Genomic DNA, 21,323 nt, shown 5'->3' with positions numbered 1-21,323 from the left:
GGCCATTTTAAGGTCTCATGATACCCCAGCATAATTAGTAAAGTTGCTTAACTAGTGATACAAATCGGTTCTGTCCCGTCTCTTTTTTTCTTTTTTCAGCATTACTGATCCTCTGAGACACCCGATCCCCATTTTTATTTTTTTCCCCTACCTGGACCCCAAAAAATGATACCTATCTTGAAGACCACTATCCATTGTCCACAAATTCCCATCCGTTGTTCTTTTTTTTTTTTTTTTTGTTCTTTTTATGTCTCAATAGTTCCTTTTTCCCCACCAATAGACTGACTTCTCTGTGTGTATGTTCAAAGTGAGGAATGGGCTGAGCAAAGGAGAAAATGTTAATTTTCTCCTTTCTAACCTTGTAGAATAATTAAATTTTTGATTTAAAAACATTCATAACATATTGTCGGAAATAAATGCTTTTGTTTATAATACAGGCTCCTACCTACATTTATGGTGACAGTTTATTCTTGTATAAATCACAACGGCTTTTATGTGTGTGTGTGTGTGTGTTCAGTATGCTAGTGATGTAATGTTGAAAATGGGTAAAACAAAAATTTATGTCTTTGCTAACGAAAAAAAACAAAAGAAACCGATTTTAATTTTTCTTTTTTTTTCTCTTATGTATTTTTCTCCTGCTGTTGTGGTGTGTCTACCCTACGGATAATAATGAACTCTTCCACTTATTATAAAGACCGGCATTAGCATGCAGGTAATGCACGAGTCTTGAACTTGTGTCAGTCAGATTGACATATAACCACACTCTTTATTTGTTGCATTTGCTTTTCTGTTGAATATATTTTGCTCCTACTAATTACAGAGTTTTGTCTTTCTCCCAAACGCGTACAGGACCACGACACCTGCCAACAACGATTATTTTGTTCATTATTTCGATTCTGTATTTACTCTGTGACCCATATGGCCATATCCTTTTCCAAAACTCAATTTAATATTGTCTGTATTCTTTTTGTTGTTGTTGTTATGTTGTTGTTTGCACCTGCACTAGTATTGTACAAGGTTAGCAGTTCTGAGCACTCTTCAGTGTACATATTAGAAAGAAAAACAAAAGAATTAGATTTTATGTTGTTTTTTTTTTTATTCCTGCCAACAGTGATTACTTGACCTATAAATTTGTTAATTATTTTTGTCTAGTCTGGTATAAGGCTAGCAAATCTGAGCAATTTTCAGTGCATGTATTACCTAACATAACAGTGTGCACTGTGCATGTGTCTGCAGAGATATACAAATTTATCATCTAGAATTTTTTCTATAGATTCTAGCATTTCCTTTTTCATTTTTTTTTTTTTTTTGTGTGTAAATATTTGTTGGGCTTATACAAATTTATCATCTGGAATTCTTTAAATTGTTTCTGATTTCCTTTTTTTATGTAAACAATAAATTTGTGTAAATATTTGTTGGGCTTAACTGATTTTGATATACAACAATATTCATGGGTCATTCTATTCGTACATTTTGACATGTTGTAGTGTTCAAAAGAAGTGTATATACTGATATGTGATGAAGTTCTGACTTAAAACGAGATTAACCTTATCTAACCGCATAGAATTATGCGTTATGTGAACAATAAATACGAGTATGTAATGTTTTTAATGCAAACTGATTATTGATGCAGAACAACAACAACAACAACAACAGGCTCCTTCAATCTTTGACAGACTATGGATACCCACAAAGGGATGCCTGCGCATGAAATTTTTGTGGCAGGAGGTGCGTAATCTCCAATCACACCTCTCCTGAGTCGACATTGTTAAATATCAGTAGCATGTGAATGGTGTGAATGTACAGGACAACTGGAAACAAATGCCAAGATAAGCGGAGAGCACATGAAATCACAGCTCAAATTTTGTTACATAAAAGTCGCTGAAATAAAAGATAGACGCAACCTCGCTCTGTAAATCCGACATCTCGGGAGTATATAATAAAAAGTTCTAATAAACAGTGGGCCCCCCCCCTCCAACCGGCTACCCCCACCTCACTCAAAAAAAGCCTTTGGCAGACATACAAAAAAATGCGCGCGCACACACACACACAAACACACATTTTTGCTTTTATATTATAGATTATGAACGCTACAAAAACTTATTTTTATTCAGTTTTTTTTATCAAATGATACATTTTTGATAAAGAACTGGAGATCACTCAAATAATTACAATTAAAATTATTATAACATCTACAATTTGACATGATTTTATATTTTCCATTGGACAATTTTATATATATATATATATATATATATATATATATATATATATATATATATATATACACTAGTGGGGGTGCCAGGCGTTGCCCGGGTGTTTGTATGTGTGTGTAGAGGAAAAAACAAAGAATGGTAGTTAGGAAGGCAAGCCGGAACCCGAACAGCAAAGGAGGAAAGAATGTGAAAAGGGAAAAAAAAGTGTTAGCAGGCAGGCTCGAACCCGTGACGCAATGCAAAGGGGGAAAAGAAAGTGAAAGAAAATGTGAGATTTTACTGCTATGCTAAGACGGGAGAGGAAGTGAAAACCGTTCAAATTTAGCGATTAAAAAGTTGACATGCAGAAAGTGAAAATTAAGTGAATGAGTTCACGCTGCTAGCCAGTTAAGCATACAGCTTTCCGCCCACCATATTTCTTTGCCTACGATGTTGGAGGAAAACCAGTTCCCAACAAAAAGGGAGTTTCCAAATGAAAAGCAATTGTCTGATATGAGATATGATAAAAGCTAATTGCTTTCGTGACGTCCCTGGCGGGAAAACAAAGGAACTGCTTTCGCTTTTATTAGTTTCACTATATTTATACAAAAAAGCCAAACAAATGCACGACAGAATGGAATAGCATGAATTTTGTAAAAGTCGCTCAAATAAAAGATATAGACGATCTCCGTTCGCAAATTGTAGATATTACAATCTAGGGAGTATATAAAAAGTTCTAAAATATAGTACCCCCCCCCTTGAACCCCTACAAAAAAAAAAAATCTTTGCTGGACATACAAAAACGTGCACAGCCATTTTGTCTTATCTATCTATCTATATATATATATATATATATATATATATATATATATATAAGATATATAGTCATCCACATACAGTACTGTTTCGCTGTTTCACAGCTCATCAGTGCGGCTAGACAGGCAACTGCCTCCAGCCAGGATCGAAACCTGACCACCCAAATGACAGTCAAGGCTTCTCACCATTGCGCTATACGGCTGATGCTGTGTGGGTAATGAATTAACGATGTTTTGACATCGTCCAAATGCCTCCGCTCGATTTGTTTACACAAAGAGCATCGCATAATACGCAAATGGCAGTTTGTATATCACTTCCTAATATGCTCTATCCAAGATAGGGAGCATTATAGTCATCTACATACAGTACTGTTTCGCTGTTTCACAGCTCATCAGTGCGGCTAGACAGGCAACTGCTTCAAGCCAGGATCGAAACCCAACCGCCCAAATGACAGTCAAGTCTGATGCTGTGTGGGTAATACATCTCTAGACTGATCACATTGATATACTGGTTCTCATTAGATGACCAAATTTAAGCAATGCTGAGCCTGGTCAATATCAGATGGGTTACCATTTGAGAGTATCAAATGCTGTGTATGAGGAGACATTGACACCTTCTTGCAAGAAATACAAAAACCTTATGTTATCTCACCTAATGTGGATATACAAGTGATTGGGGATCATTTGAGAATTTGATATTCCCATGAAACTTTCTCTTACGGGGGAAACTGATTCAACCCACCTGGGGTGAGTGCCACTTCTTGATCGATAACTGTACAAAATACAAATATTTACAAGAAATATTATCATGCACCAAACCTCACTATTCATTTGGAAAATGTGCCTACTTCTCAAATAATACATTAATCTGATAACTTCCTTTCCAGCTCCTACACAAGAAACCAAAGATACAGTTAGAACATTTTCAAATGACTGCTATAAATACATTGTATGACAGAAAATGATTTATGGGATTGATGAAACAAACAATCGTAATCTCGTCTTATAACAGAAAGTTTACCTCCACCGAGGAGGTTATTTTTTTAGTTGAACATGTACAGGGTGGAAGGATAAATTTATCGCCCTAAAGAAAACAACTTTTATTGAAAAAAATCAATTCAGGTACCTTGATTATGTAGTAGAGCTGACATCTATTCATTGTAGCTGCCTTCAGCCTCAATCACTGCCTCGAAACTGGTCCGGAACTAGGAGCATGCCTTTTCCACAAGCGCTGGTAGGAGCTCGGTGAATACTCTGCGGTGATCAGGCTGGCTTTGGTGTTGTGGCATGTCATGTTGGTGATGTTCTCGACATATGACCAAACGAAGTAGTCCAGCAGGTTCAGGTCGGAGGAGGAGAGGAGCCAGTGAGAGAAGGGTACAAGCCAAACGTGTGTCTCTTCAGATTTGTACATCAGCACCGAGTCCTGCTGCCTCACTCAGGGTCTGTCTATAGACACCTGGTTGTACCAGAGGCTCATCACACTCTTCAGCACATCTAGGTACACCTTGGTGTTGACTTTCAAGCCGATTTCAAAGATGTGAGGTGATATGATGTGGCCCTCACTTGAAAGCACACGAAAGACCATATTCATAGCCAGAAACTTTGTTGAACTGTGCCCTCAAGTATTGAACCATTCGGATTTGCAGTTTGAGGGAATTGTCAATGGTCCTGTTGTCATAACTTAGATCGGTAGAGAGCATGAGTTGTACAGCGGCGCATCTCCAATCTTGTTTGTTTAAAATTGTGTAACTTTTAGGCATGTTAGAAGGTTCCTATCACTCTTGGGAACTGTGCACAACTGGCCAACTAGTAGATGGTCTGCAACAAAAAAAGAAAACCAGGTTTCAGCTAAAGGAAATGGAAACATGTTGTCTTTTCTAGGGCAACAATTTTATAATTTTGTTTATATGCAGCCTAATATCCGCTTTCATTGAAAAATCATAACCAAACTTGATCAAAATATCAGTGATGACCTAACTTGTAATTTAATTTGAGCATATCTGGATCAAAGGTCAAAGTCAGGGAAATGTAAAAGACACTTTTGGTGATAACTCAAGTTCTGTTCATTATTGAGACTCTTTACTTTATTTTATTTATTTTATTTTTTTTTTACACAGGAATCACCACTTATCAAGGCCCGGAGGATAAGGGTTAATGGGTATACATTAGTCAATGTGATTATAGCGTAGTAGTATAAGTAGTGGGAATTTTGTAAATTGGATTACTTAGGGGGACGGTTCATCAAGAACTTGTTTACATTGGACTTGAAGACAATCAAATTGTAGTCAGCTGGAAAGCAGGCAATCGGAAAAGAGTTCCACAGGTGTACAGTTTTAAGAAAGAAGCTTTGTTCATGGAATCTACGTTTAGCTTTGGGCGCAGATAAAGAGTGTGGGAAAATATTGATAGTGGTTTTGGCTAGACGAGTGTTTTTTGTGAAAGTTTGGTGTTGGGGGGACCATAGAGTGAGGCTCAGTTGAGCACTTGCCATGAAAATAACGATAAAGCAGAGACAGGCTCGTAACGTCGTCCATTGGAAAGAGGTTGCAGGGAAGAGAAAAGGACATCCCCGACTAAGCTACCAAGTCTATTTTGAACTCTGTCAAGGCAGGATAAGCTGCTTCTAGCAGCTCCTGCCCAGATGTGACAACAGTACTCCATCGTTAGCCATACCTAGCTTTTATATAGATAGAAAATTGCATCAGAAGTGAGATATCTACTAGATCAGTAGAAGGATCCCACCTTGGCAATGGATTTGTTATACATGTTTCATTTCGGGTCAGGAGTAAAGGTCAAGCCCAGAAGTTTGTCAAAACATGGAGCCTCCTCAAGATGAGAGCCATCTATTTCAACCGATGCCAGATGGGAATCATAATGTAGATGGTGTAGAGATAGAAGCTTGGTTTTAGATGCATTAAAAGTACCCAGCCACCTCTTTCCCCATTGCACTACATGCTCAAGATCAGAGGAGAGAGAATCAGAGAGAACTTGGTCATTTACAGTCTTTGATGTGCTATCATAGATTGTAGTGTCGTCATCATAAATGTCTATGAATGATGTAAGGATATGATTTGGAAGATCATTAATGTAGATCAGAAAGAGAGTTGGGCTCAGGATGGATCCCTGAGGGATTCCAGCATTAATACTGAGAGCTTCTGATTTCTGTCCATCAACCACTACTCTTATGAACTTATCAGAGAGAAATGATTTAATAATTGCCATAGCTGGAGAAAACCTACATCTTTGACTTTGATCTTGAAAAGTTTGGTTACAATCAAAATTTTGACTTTTGATTATTTTTTTTTTTTTTTTTGTCTTTTTCAAATATTGATGGATAGATCTGATTCTTTTTGATAACAGTAACCGGACTGAAACATTTCAGCCTGATCAGGTAAATGTTTTCAGTTATCAATGTTTCCATGGCATAATTTCAGGATTAATTCATATAATATCAACAAAGTATGGCCCAGATAAGAAATTACCTCATTCTTACATTGTTAAGCTATGTTCTTGTTTCTTCTGTATTTGTTTGTAGTATGAATTTGCTATTTAAGTCGATCTATAACGATTTGATTATTGACAAAGCAGAATGAACGCTTAACTATTTATAAGCCAGATGTTGATGGAAAACTGCTTGTTGATTAGTCTTTATTAAAGTAGAGACACATTTATGAAGGCTGGTGATCTTTCATCTATTATGCACTTTTGTAACATTTCAATAAACAATCACGAAAACAAACAAACAAAACGTTACAAGAAACGAATAATGTGTATGTGTGAGTTAGCGTCAGTGATTGATCAAAAAACACAGTTAATAAAAGTCTCTTTTGTTTTATATATGTGTGTGATTTGGTCTTCATACTTGATTATCAATTTTTATTTTTTTCGTGTGGCCATTTCTTGCATCATCCAGTGGCTATTTAACTTGGGTGAATAATTCATGTATGGAAACACAAGGAGACTTTTTGGCAGTTTTAAAGGCTTTATTAGGGAAAGAGATTCATTCACAAGGGGGAAAGACCAAGATTAACTCCTTATAAAAGAAATACTACAATTTATTCTTTTTTTACTTAATTTTCTTATTAAAAATATAGATCCCTACATTATTTGGGCACATTTTGTCTCTCGGCTTCCCCTACACAAACTGCCCAAAACTCTTTTTATCTAACAAACTAACACTTGCTTCTAGCGTGTTTTGTCTAGGAAGCTGACTTCTGAATCTTCACATCAATCACTCTAGGTGCATTGCGTTCATTTCTGTTTGTTGCCAGACTGTCTTGACATAATGTAACACTTAGAAAATTCATACTAGTTGACAGTCTCTACCTACTAACACAGGGCCCCAATATATAGCATTCTGTTCTCAATGGAAATTATTCTGATCTTTGTTTTATCTATCCTCCTTTCAGTTATGGACGAAATAGTAAAGTAGATTAGACTCTCAAGCCTTTCTAGAGCATGTAGTCCAGGGAGAAGGCAAAATCTGTGACCCGGTTCATTTTTGTCATTTTGGTACAAATGTACAATTGATCTTCTGTTAAGTCAAGATGGAATAAAACTCATGCATGGAGAAACAAGGAGACTTGTTGGCAGTTTTAAAGGCTTTATTGGAGAGAAATATTTGTTCACAAAGGGAGAGACCAAGATTAACTTTTTATAAAAGAAATGCTATGATTAATTTTTTTCTTTATTTATTTACTTAGCTTTAAAATGGTTAATGAATGGGCGGATCTTGAGGAAATTTTTCTTAGATTGCTACATTGTCGACATGTAGGTATGGTTTTATCACATGGTACAAATGTACAGTTTTGCTTCACTGTGCTAATTTTTCTTTTTTCTTTTTTATTTCAGGTCTCGTTTCATTTCCGGTTTCTATGTTTCACAATCTCACAACTTTTAAGACCACAGACGTCAACAATCAGGGAAATTATCGCGTCGCTTCAATAAATCATCAGCAGCAACAATCACAGCAACAGCATCATCATCATCACCATCAGCAGCAACAACAGCAGCAACAACAACAACAACAACAGCACCATCATCATCATCATCACAATGGTGAACTATCACATCAGACATTAAACGACAATCACCTATCCATTGGGCACACAGAATCCTCGAGCGTGACCGCAATGGAAGTGACGACTGTGGACCAATCTTGACTGGGGCTGAAGAGGAGAGACATCACTCTGTCTGTGATATGAATTCTCATCCTGTGTCCTCCTCTTCCTTCTCCTGCAAAGTTTGGATGCAGTCGACCAATGAAATTGACTCAATCAAACTCGTTTGTTCCTCCCTCCCCCACACAGCTACCTCTCCTACCACTGCTCATTTGCAAGTAGCAAAAGAGGGTTGTTGTTGCGTGCGGGTGTTTGAACGGTTTAGGGGGATGGGGAATTTGGTTGTGTATGGCAATTCTTTCCTGCCTTTATTATTTGAAAAATATTCGCAAAAGATTTGTAAAGAAAATCTGTCAACCAAAAACAGCTTCTCCCTCATCAGGTTTTACTCCATCAATTTTGTTTGTTTTTTTTTTTTTTTTTTTTTTCTATTTTTATTTTTTATTTATCTATTTATTTATCTATTAATATTAATGGGTACAAGATTTAAAAATGGCCGATAAAGTAAAGTTTCTTCTCTTCCTTCTCCTCTTCCTACTCCCCCTCAGCTCTTCTCTCAACTAAAATTCATCAAAGACGTAACGTAAGAATTCCATAAAATTGAGAACAAATAATGTTTCTTCTGTTAGTTATTTAAAAAAAAAACTTTTTTTTTTTATTCTGAAATCATTTCACAATGTATTCTATTCAAAAATATATTTCCTATTTAAAATTTTACTAAAAAAAAAAATTTTTATTTATAAAAAAATTTGACTTTATTTTTCAAATTTCCTTTTTGGTTTACAAAGACGATTTTCAAGAATTTTTTTGAAAATATTTTCGTCTCTAAAATAGAGATGATGAGTTTGCAATTTTTGTAAAAGACGAGTCAAGAGTCAATTTTTTTTTTTTTCTCAGTTTCTGGGTTAAAAGAGGTGACATTTAAAAATACTCTGAAGTTGAATTTCTTTTAACCAAAACTAATGCGGTTGATGGAGAGGGACAGAGTAAGTGGGAGTTGGATATTTTTATACACATTTCAACCTTTCATCTAAACTTTGCGTTAAGCAATTGACCAGATGTACAGTTTATTTATACTTTGTCAAGACTAGTCATTATATTGATTAGCATGTATGTATATATATACACACACACACATTGACTGGTTGGATGGCCGCGTCCCTTGTCGAGACGAAGTAGGTTCATTTCACAGTCGGATTTCGGCATGGTTTGCTTTATCTGTGTTGGTTAATAGAAATTCTTGTGTGCGGGGCGTTTGCTCAGTTGGTAGAGTGCTTGCCTCGCATGCAAGAGGCTCGGGTTTCGAATCCTGAGTTCGGATGTGTCTAACTGATGAGCCCAAATGAGGGCGAAACTCGAGTCTTGGACTTCCGGTTCGTTGACTGTCATGGCTCTTGTGAGCTGCGACGTTGTTTGGCTGTGGAATTTATTATATATATATATATGTATGTACACACATATATGTATGTATATAAATATATGTATACAGTGTATTATGCACTAAGCTGCTTTGTTTTTTATTGGTGCTATTATTTGTATGGATAATCTTACTAAATGAGAGATTACTTAGTCTGCAGGGCTAGATATAAACAAAGAATACCGCAAAGTAAAAAATGAGATGCATATAGGATTTTTCACTTTGTAGTATTATTTGCTTGTATTGAGTCCTGTAGACGAAATAGTCTTGTCTGGTAATATTATTCATGTAAACAATAGCATCAACAAAAAAAGAAAAAACACCTTAATACATTGTATATTGTAGACTGTTGGAAAAAAAATTTCAATATTAAATATATATGTGTGTGTGTGTGTGTGTGTGTGTATGTATATATATATATATATATATATATATATATATATATATATATATATATATATATATATAAGCTATTACCATTGTCAGAAGGCAATGTAAGAAACTGGAGATCACCATGTGTACTTGATCCCATGTCTACACATTTTTTTTTACTAATCAATGTGTGTATGATTAGCATAATGGCTACCATTTCAGAGTATGGAATCATCTATGCCACGTTAAAATTTTGTTAAATTTATTGTATTTATGGACAGACACATGGAAATTCCACGGCTAATTAATGAAAAATAAATTTTAATTTTATTATTTTTATGAACTTTTTAATAAACATCGGATCACTTTATTGCCTGTCGCCTGAGGCTCTCCCCATCTGTGGGGGAGTACCATGGGATTATACAAATATTTGTACTTCCATCCTTAGTGCCCCTTTTTGAGGCTCTTGTGTCTAACTTTTCCCTTCTGGGAAAGCAGGTGAATAGAAACAATATCCGATATTACTTCCTCTTTTTTCTAAGAGGGAATGGATTATTGTCTGTCACCTGACTGAAAACAGAACAGATATTATGCTTCATCCTTTTTTCCAAAGGCAGATAGTACTGATAATTTTTTTAATCGCAACAGAATTCTATGCACAATGTTATATTCGATTTGGGAACAATTCATTTTAAAATAAAGTCTAAATTTTGGACACGCAGTGACACCAAATTATTAATAATTACTTTTCAGCATTTTATTATTGGCAGTTGGACAGTCGAAGATAATAACAAATGGAAGGTACAATCATATTATTATACAGACTACTATTGATAAAAATATGACACACACACACACACCCTCCAGCTATGAATAAAATAACATCTGTTGAATGAATTTTATACCATTCTCATGAACCATTAAGAATATTGTTTCAGCATTAAGTGAATTCAATAGTCACATAAAACAGACGAACCCAGCTTAGATGTACATTCACTCTATCAGCAGTATTGAGCACTCTTCCTCATACACTCTCGATGGCATCCAGAGTCTCGTACAAGTTGGTCAGTCGAAGTGAAATTAATGAAGTCTATGGATTTCTTAGAAGTGACCATTTTTTTAACTTAACAAAAGAAAAAATAAATATATATATATATATATATATATAGAGAGAGAGAGAGAGAATATTTATGTAAATTCATACTGCATAAAAATAATAATGATGATGATAATAAAATAATAATAATAATAAAATAATAATGATAATAAAATAATAAAAATAATAATAATAACAATAATAAATAATCATTATAATAAATAATCATAATAATAATAATAATAATAATAATTTCTATCTCTACTATTACATAAAAAGAACTTTGTGTGTGAGTTCCGGGTCGATTTTTATGAAATTTCACATGAAGGTACTTTATGTGCCTGGCAGTGTTTTTAGATAGGTTTCATATTGCAATGTCTTCAATAAGTATCAATAATCAAAATAATTCGATGAAAAAAAAACAGACGACTTTGACCAAAGTTCACACTTTAGACAGCTTAACATTACGTGCGCATTTGAGAAGTTTTATTACTACACAAGCTGAAAGGCCCAACATATAAGATCAACAGTAGGTTCTTTGATATGAAGAGGTGCAGTCAAAATGATTTTTTTTCTGTTTAGAGCACAATTGAAGCATGATACTTGACTTTTACATTTTAAACATTAATTGAAGCCATTATATATAAAAAATAATTTTATAAAGTCAGCAATAGGTTCTCTACAGTGAAATGTAGACTACATTTGTGAACTAAATAACTGTGAGGGGCATGTGAAGCTTCCTCCTGATGCACCACAATGGGACCCTAACTAGAGCAGGGAATCAGTCAATTTAATTGAAAAATGGACGATTTCACCAATTTCGATGACAATAAAAATATGGGAGTGTGAAACATTTGTTAATTATCATTAAGCCCCAGGCAACGTTAGGTCACCGTACTAGTAATATATTAAATATATAATAGCGGCAACCTCAGACCCAAAAATAAAAACAAGTCTACATTATTGAAAGCAACAATTTCTGCCAGTATTATATCGGTTTTCCTTCTTGATGCCTTCCTTTATAAAGGCTGAATAGGACACACACACGCACACATATAGACATATACATATATGCTACAGGACTTATGAAGAAAAACCTGAAGTCCTACCTAACTAATATTCCTAGTGAACCAAGTGCAAAAAAGATCCAGACAATTGCACTTAAGGGAACAGCGAGGATACTAAAAAGAGCTCTCGGTTGGTTTCAATAAAAAGCAGGGCAATGTTGGTAGCTGGTTTGGCTGCCCCATACCCAGCGTTACAATCTTCAAAGGAAGAAAATTTTAAAAATATATATATATTATTACATACCCTTTGTCAAAAAGGGCAGGAAAAATTATGTTACTAGATATCCTGCTAAAATATTCATGCAAAGTTATAGAATTACGCCTGTAATTTAATTTTTATTATATATATAAGTTAATATTATCATTTCTGATGACCTAAAGAAAAAAAAATACATTCACTGTTGATTTCTTTTTTTCTTTTTTTTTTTTTTTTTTTTTTTTTTTTTGAGGAGAATTTCTTTCTTAATTCATTTCAATCAACTGCATAAGTCTAAAGTAGTTATCTGACTTCCTATTTGATTCTCGCTACCATTTACAACTGGAAATGGTTTTCTACATGGCTAGAAAAAGGCACATGTTTTACTTAACTTTTATGTGACACGATGGAAGTACATATATTTATTTATATACAAATAAGTACACATTGGTCCTAACTATACAGGGTAGGATGTGAGTATAATATTTGCATCATATTATAGTTTATTTCAAATATTTGTATCAAATTACACAATATTGTATTTATGTCATTCTAATATGATATTCATAACATATTAGTATTAAAATTAAAGCTACATATGATAATATTAAAGTCATATAATAATAATATATATTAATAGAATAGAACACAGTATGAAAATTAATATTAAAAACAATCTGAATGTTTTGCTACTAAAACGGAAAGTATTTAATGAATATTTTGATAAAAAAAAAAAGTATGGCAAAATGCATTTTTTTTTTTTTTTAATGCCTGGTCAATGCTGGATAGCCCTGCTAGTCCAAAATAAAATGTATTTTTATGTCTTTTGCATGAATAAGGAAGACCTGGAAAGAGTTTTGGGTGATTCTGTTGTCAACCCCCCCCCCCCCCCCCCCCGTTAAATTGCACAAAGAGCCTTTTCTTTCTCTCTAAAGTTTGAGTTGATTGTTGAGTAAGGTTGTTGCATTCAGGAACACACACACACACACACACACACACTGATCAGTGTGAATGAACTTATGTAAATAAATGACGATGTACATATGCATAAAATCGTTTATATATATATTATTAGGTTGAATGTGAGTGTGGTTTTTATGAGATTTAAAAAAAAATTTAATTTGTAAACTAAATGACTATACAAACCATTTACATTATATATTTCCATATACAATGTATGGCTTTTATCCAGAATTCAACCTGATTATATATATATATATACTCGATACTCGATACTTGAACTTTTGAATAGTCAAGTCGCTGCCTGATGATATCTGTTGTTTGATTGAAACAAGTGGCTATTTGTAGCAGCGGGATGTGAGCATGTTTATATAACAATAAACAAGTATATATATATATATATATATATATATAGAGAGAGAGAGAGAGAAAGAAATCTTCATGATGTACACACCTGTCATGGAACAACAAATGTCATATTCCAAAAAATCATGTAAATTGATCAATTAGTTATATTTTTATATAGAAAATCATTTTTTACCAATTTTAGTGATTTTAATAGTTAATTGTAGCCATTACAAGGCTAATTTTGATCTCAATGGATCGAATTGAGTTGTCTCTCTTTTATTTATTCAATATGGTGAATACAAAACGTGACGTCTCGGTTCGTCAGAAAACTAGATTTTCTTTAGTTAAAAAAATTTTCTTGATCAAGTTACGCAATTTTTTGAATATGGCATTTTCGTTCTGTGACGGGTACATGCATCATAAAGACTTTTCTGTATTTTTGTTTTATTTAATTAAATTGAATTCTAGACTTGCACCATATATATATATATATATATATATATATATATATATATACATATAGGGTGAGATGTTTTTAGAATGCTCCTTGCTCTTCTTGAGTAAGGGATAGGGAGTGGGTTTGTTGTTATTTATTTATCTTTTATGTTAAATCTTGTTTTAGTTAATTATTGATTTTGAATTGTTTTCCGTGACTCACTCTGTATATATAAATTTCCACATACAATGTACAGTGTGCGTATAATGTATTTGAGGACAAAATTTATATATATATATATATATATATATATATATATATATATATATATATATATATATATATATATACACACACACACACACAAACGACTCTTAGAAACAAAATAATCTCCCTTTATTGAAAAACTTTATCGAGGATCAGAATTAGTATATTGTTTTTGTAATTTTATTCATTAAAATCTTTGACAGTTTTAATAGCAGCGTTTACACGAGATATGAATCACCTACATACTAGGATCAGTAGCTTTTTTGTTTGTATTGATCATTACTCTAACTATGGTGACTTTTAGGGATTATTTAGCATTATGAGTGTGATTGTTAACCTTTTTTTCTCAACTATGCGCCATACATAGTAGTCGAAAATATTGAAATTTGCAAAGGTCAAGGTTAAGGGTCATCATTAAAATTTTCTGTCATCCATTTCTATGTGCATGCTAACTTTGAATGGTGGTGCTGTATTGTATCAAAACGCATCATATCTTCAGTTTTGTACATTGTTAATTCATAGCTTAGGAAGTTTCCAGGAGATCGATGTAGACAGCAGAGTTTACTTAAAAAATCTTTCTGTAAAGAATTGTTTTTTGTTTCAGTTTTTTGTTTCAGTTTTTACAAAGGAGTCACCACTTATCAAGGCTTGGAGACCACTCGAGTATAAGGGTTAATGGGTGTACGGTGGTCAATGTGACAATATAGTAATCGTTAGTAGTGGAAATTTGGTAAATTGAATTACTTAAGGGGACGGCTCATCAAGAACTTGTTTACATTGAACTTGAAGATGACCATATTATAGTCAGCTGGCAAATGGAAGAGAGTTCCACAGACATGCAGTTCTAAGAAAGAAGCTTTATTCATGGAATCCTTGTTTAGGTTTAGAATTGAGTAGATATTGTCATTTTCTTTATTTTTATAACATTTTCATGAGAAAACATTAAACAGTTCACACATGTTGTTTCCAATATGTGATTTTGCCAGTAAGCAATCAAGAATCAAAAAAAAAAGTCTTTTTACATACATGTGCGATCGCTAGTCTTTCATCCTTTTTATGATCACTTTTACGTTGTGTGGGTTGCGATCTTCTCATGGTTGTTGAGCTGTTTAATGAGACAAATCTACTCGTGCATGGAAATACAATGGAGACTTGTTGGGTTTTCAAAGGTTTTATTTAGAGAGTTTGCTTTTTTGATGGAGAGACCATGTAATTTATTTCTTACTTAATTTTATTACTTAGTCTTAAGGAGGTCAATGTGTGGACAGAGTCTCAGTGCAGTATTCACCTAGACTCTCTCTATATTTTTAGACGCATATCACCTCTTTCACTTCCCGACTGACTGACTAGAAACTCTGTTATGTCTCCCGAACATGAGACGTAATCTCTGTCATATCATTTGACACCTGCATTTCTTGCACATTTTTTCTGGAGAGCTAATCTTGTAACCTCTACCTCAATCACCCAAAATGCTCTGGGTCTATTCTCATTTTCCGCCAGATTATTCTGACATGTGCTAATGTGATCCTTGCCAAAATTCATACTAGTTAGCATAATCTCTACTTACCGGCATAGGGTCTCAATATTATATAACATTGCTAACAACATAAAAAACAATGATAATTGCAGAAAACTTTGCGTGCTTTACTCCTCTTGGGGGGGGGGCTAAAAAAGTTAAATAACTACAAAGGCAGTAGTGGTACCATTAAAACGAGCAACCTTTTGTGCTTCAGAATTTATTTTTCTACATAGTTGCCACCATTCTCAATGCACCTTTGCCAGGGATTCGATGTTGCATCTCTGCTTCTGGTGCATGTGCATAACAGGGTTCGCTTTCTTAGAGTTTAACACCGTTAATATCTGCAACAGAGAGATGAAAATTTCAGGTCATGAAGTTGTCATCATAACAATGCAATTTGTTATCCCCTCTCCCTCTGCTCATACTCTACTGGATGTAAAAAAGTTGTTTAAGTGTTAGTTAGCTCTGATTAATCAATTTTCCTTCACTCATCATATGCGACTTGTGTTTAATGTCTCTGTGGACAACATTTAAAATTGTTTCTTCTGGCCATGTTCTTTTGCGATCAACTTTATGGATCTTTGAGGATTACCACCAATGGTGCCCTGTGCTTGCGGGATCAATTCAGGTGTTCTAATGCAATCAGTATATTTAAAATGTCTCTTACGTTTTGATAAATGATAACTTTCTGAAGCCTGTAAGATGGTTATATTTTTAAATTGCTAAATTTCAGCCTTTTATAATCATGATAACTTTGTCTCTTGATTGGTTCTGTAATTATAGGGACTGCCTTTGATGATTTGGAAATATAGAAAATATTAAGCCAAATGATAATACTGCTGCAGTAAAAACAATGTATGTCCTTAAATATCTTACACACTGTGTGTGTGTATATATATATATATATATATATAGTTTGGGGTAATTGCACCAACTAAAAGAAAGTGCTCTTTATATGCATGGTTGCCAAAAGAGCACTTTTAGCTAGTTGGCGCAATTATCCCAAAGTATGGAGTATATATATATATATATATATATAACTACTTCATTTACTCACATAAATTAATATACAAAAGTATAAATTTATGAGTAAACTTTAAGTATTTACTTCAACAGTGCTCAATACGTAGGTAGAGCTAGTTAGTAAGTTATAAAATATATATGGCCTGAAGAATCCTAGAGTGGATGAAATGCGGAATATTCAGTGTAGCTTAATCGCCATATATATTTTATTAACTTACTATATATATATATATATATATATATATATATATATATATATATATATATATATGTATGTATGTATGTTCAGGGTTAAAAATATCCAAAAGTAAAAACCATTGAATTTGACAAGGTTGTTGATAAAACAAAAACCTCAATAAAAAGAGCAAAATATTATTTTATTCATTTTAGGTAAACAAAATTGAATAAAGTAATATATATAATCCAATAAAAACCACTACACTTTCATTCCTCTTTCTGTAAATGATTGTTTTTCTACTTTTGGGTTATTTTAAAACAAACAGATTGATTTTGTTTTTATTTTATTTTTTACTTGTGGGAGGGGTCTATGAAAAACTATTTTTTAAAAATGTATAAAAAATTTTTTTTTTTTCTTTATATTTTTTGTTTAAACAAATATGGTAAATAAATTAAATGAAAAGAATCTTTACTCGCAGCAAACTTTTATCAGGCAGCATGTGTGTTTGTCCCCATCCCACCTTCCTTTCTCTTTCTGAATTCTGTGAATTATCCAGGGTTTATCAAATTGTATCTCTCGTAACCACGGTGTCGAATGTTGTGTACATTAAGGAAGAACTTACAAAGAAAAAAATATATATAATAATAATAATGATTACTTCATCAAATTTTTTTTTTTTTTTTATCAAAACATGTTCTTCCTTTTATTTTCTCATAGACACAATTTTTCCCCCCAAAAAAAATTTTGGACTATAAAAGAAACTCTTTGCATTTAACTGGTTACATGATTGAATTTCTTCCATTTAATTACATTTGGGTAGAGGGGGGGGGAGATACAACTGTTTCTCTCCTAGCTATAGCTCTTCTTTTTTTTATCGTGTTTCAGCTTTAAGTAGCATAAACTTGACAGACCAAACCTTTTTTTTTTAATTCAGAAGATTGGTATCCAAAGGCAGGCATTATAAATTGTACGAATTTCATGGAGAACTCAGACCCTGTTGTATGCATATGTACTTGTCGCCACAGTAGGGAAAAATTAAACACAATGTCGGTTTATAATGTTGTGAAGATCCAACTCTCCTAAAAAAGGGCCATTCTGGATTGGGATAAAAATTAAAATTGACCCAACTAAGAAGGATTTTTCATTTACTGATCATGGACAGAACAGATTTGCACTTTGATGCCAGCCTGAAGGCCAGGAACTGTAGGCTCAGTACTTGTCACTTACTTGGAGGACTACAAGACATCACATTGATGTAGACCAAGCTTTAACTTGGTCTGCATCTTACAGGTTGAAGGGAAATGATATAAATCATCAACTATTAAATTATTATAGATGAGTTACATTTGAATCACTATTTAAAAAAAAAATTTTTATTTGAGAAGTGTGGTGTAGATCGTTGATCTTTTAAACCAACGCATTTCAGGTGAAAACATTACATACTCACATGTTATGTTGAAATTAGTATGAATTCCAAAAATTATGAAAAATGTAGATGTGCTAAATATATTTTTAACAAATCATCCACAATTACATCCTGATTAAAAATGGCAAACCCTTAATTTAAGTTAATTCAAGTTCAGGGTTGTCTCCCTTGTTTGTCATACACAACTCTTTCACATTAAAACATACAATAAAACTTGATAATTCGATAAATTCTATTTTTGCTTGTAATTTTTTTTCTACTGGATCATTTTTCATAATGTTTGGAATTCATACTAATTTCAACAAGACATATAAGTTTGTAATAATGTTTTCACCTGTAACGTGTTGGTTTAAAAGCTCACCAATCTACACAAGCACTGAGAAGTGTTTAAAAAAAAAAAATTAAGTTGAAACTGGAGTTCATCTTGAGCTGATACATAGAACAAATTTAGTGTATATTAGCAAGGTGAGCCGACGTTACTCGGGATTAGAATACTTTTTCACTATGCTCAAAATACTATCTTATTTTCTTTGTTTTTACTTCACCTCCCCTTCTCTCGTTTCACTTATTAATATAGATAGATGAAGCAGAAATTTTGAAAACTTCTTGAATTAATGTCTTTATACATATACTTAAAATTTCACGAAAATTGGATATGCATACATAAAGATTTAAGTGGGTTCTGTCTCAGTAGGTTTAGTGGTAGAAATACAGATATCGAAGGCCAATTTAAGACCGCTTCCATTTTCCATACATATGACATAAATATCATCACAATAGAACATATATTTGAAGTTTTAAAAAGAATATGCCCTTATAACCCCCTTATGGGTGTATTTAGTGATTCAGAAAAGCTTCCATCATCTTCTTTGGTAAATTTTACATAAGAATACACTTTTAGGGAGATTCTCTAACCTTTCATTCTACAGGGAACACACAAAGACACATACACGCAGACACTGAGTTTCTATATTTCTCTTAGTCTGTTTCTTCCACTTTTTCTCAGAAACTACTGGACTAATCTGGCTGAAATTTTGTATGAAATGTTGGAATAAGGTTGAAGGAGTATTATGGTATTCATTTGATTTACAATTATTCACCACAATACCGCATTTATTCTAGAAGTTTGGCATAAAACACTCATTCTAAATTAACTATCTATAACTTTCACCCAATTTTAACAGGCTCAAAAAAGTCAAGTTTTATATATTCTTTATATATATATATATATATATATATATATATATATATATATATATATATATACGAGGGGTGTATGAAAAGTTTTAAGCATCAGAAAAACTAAAAAGAATGAGTTTTGATCATTTATTTTTCAACATAGTCCCCCTCATTGGTTGAACACTTGCTCCAACGATGCTGAAGCCCTTTTATCTTGGTGTAGAAGAATGCCTTTGTTTGGGACTCAAGAAACTCTTTGACTGCAGCTATAACGTCATCATCACTTGCAAAATGGCAACCAGCTAAGGTTTTTTTTCATTTGGGGGAACAGATGAAAGTCAGAGGGGGCCAAGTCTGGCGAATAAGGTGGATGAGGAACAAGTTCAAATCCACTATCATGAATCGTTGCCATGGCAACCACTGAAGTGTGGGCTGGTGCATTATCATGGTGGAAAAGGATTCCTCTTGTGAGCATTCCTGGCCTTTTTTCTTTGATTGCTTCTCGTAGGCATTTCAGTTGTCCAGAATAATGCTGTTCGGTCACTGTGTGGCCCTTCTTAAGGTATTCGATCAATATGACACCCTAGGAATCCCAGAAAACCGAGGCTATGACCTTGCCAGCTGAAGAAACCACCTTGGCCTTTTTGGGGGTTGGAGAGGACGTGTGCTTCCTCTGCTTTGATTGTTCTTTGGTTTCGGGTTGATAGTGATGAACCCAGCTTCCATCCATAGTGATGAATCGAGCAAGGAAATTGTCTTCATCAGCTTCAAACAGTTCAAGATTGCTCTTGGACACAGTGCACCTGGTGCGTTTCTGTTCAGCTGTCAAAAGACGAGGGACCCACTTAGAGAATCCCAGTTCTTTGGTCAAAATTTTGTTTGCTTGCTCAATGGATATCCCAAGTCTCTGCTATCTGACGGCATGATATTCTACAATCTTCCATGACCGTCTGCAAAGCAAGGTCAAGTTTATCCTTGTTTGTTGCAGTTGGGGGTCTTTCTGACCTTGGGTCATCTTCAATGCTGTCTCTGCCATGCTTGAATTCTCTGATCCAACGTGTCACTGTCGCATATGATGAGGCACTCTCTGCTAATGTTCTCACCATGTCTTCATGAATTTCTGAGGCAGTCATGCCTTTCAAATGCAGGTACTTGATGACTGCACGATTTTCTGTTTTCTCCATTTTTCACTAAATTCTTGACTCGCGCTTATTCAAAAATCTGCAAAAAATAACAAGAAACATGATAGAATTTCAAAAAATGACAAAAATACATACAAACGTCTGTACATACAAAAAATCATGGGTTTGACGATGCAACAACGCTTCTTCTACACAATGCTTAAAACTTTTCATACACCCCTCGTATATAGGTACTTGCAAAAGTACCCATTGTTGACTGGATAAAAAAAGAGTCTTCAAAAAAATGAAAAAGGAGTGTGGGTGTGAAAAGATAACTTCAAACTTTTGGGCTATCAAAGCCAAAGCAACTCCCGAACATGAGGGAACAGTATTAGGAACTTGTATTGACACAAAGATATAAACACTAATTAGGTTCCCCCTTATAAGTGAACCCCCAGGGCCCCCCTCCCTACTTTCGTTGGTGTGAGTGAGTGATGTAGCTTGTAAAAACCTCCCTCTTTTCCATGGTTGATTATCATGGCAAGTTCGATAGCTCTACATTAAATGGTAAGAGCATGCATAGGG

At 33.9% G+C, this 21,323-nt stretch overlaps 1 protein-coding gene across 8 annotated transcripts in view; it reads left to right on the top strand.

Annotated features, from left to right (window-relative positions):
- The window catches only part of LOC145293913 (DNA-binding protein P3A2-like), an 86,604-nt gene extending 75,961 nt beyond the window's left edge, over window positions 1–10,643 (top strand). For 7 of the 8 annotated variants that reach the window (XM_080140729.1, XM_080140735.1, XM_080140734.1 and 4 more), the window contains one exon: window positions 7,865–10,643. In XM_080140729.1, the coding sequence (XP_079996855.1) occupies window positions 7,865–8,175 (311 nt within the window). In that variant the 3' untranslated portion in view covers window positions 8,176–10,643. The remainder of the gene's footprint in view (window positions 1–7,864) is intronic. The other variant, XM_080140733.1, reaches the window with a different exon arrangement.
- The last annotated feature ends 10,680 nt before the right edge of the window (window positions 10,644–21,323 follow it).

Source organism: Euprymna scolopes, chromosome 15, assembly GCF_053919585.1.
Source record: "Euprymna scolopes isolate OS-2025 chromosome 15, ASM5391958v1, whole genome shotgun sequence".
Classification (NCBI taxonomy): domain Eukaryota; kingdom Metazoa; phylum Mollusca; class Cephalopoda; order Sepiida; family Sepiolidae; genus Euprymna; species Euprymna scolopes.
Note: the sequence above shows the minus strand (reverse complement) of the source record. Positions and strands in the feature narration are given on the sequence as shown.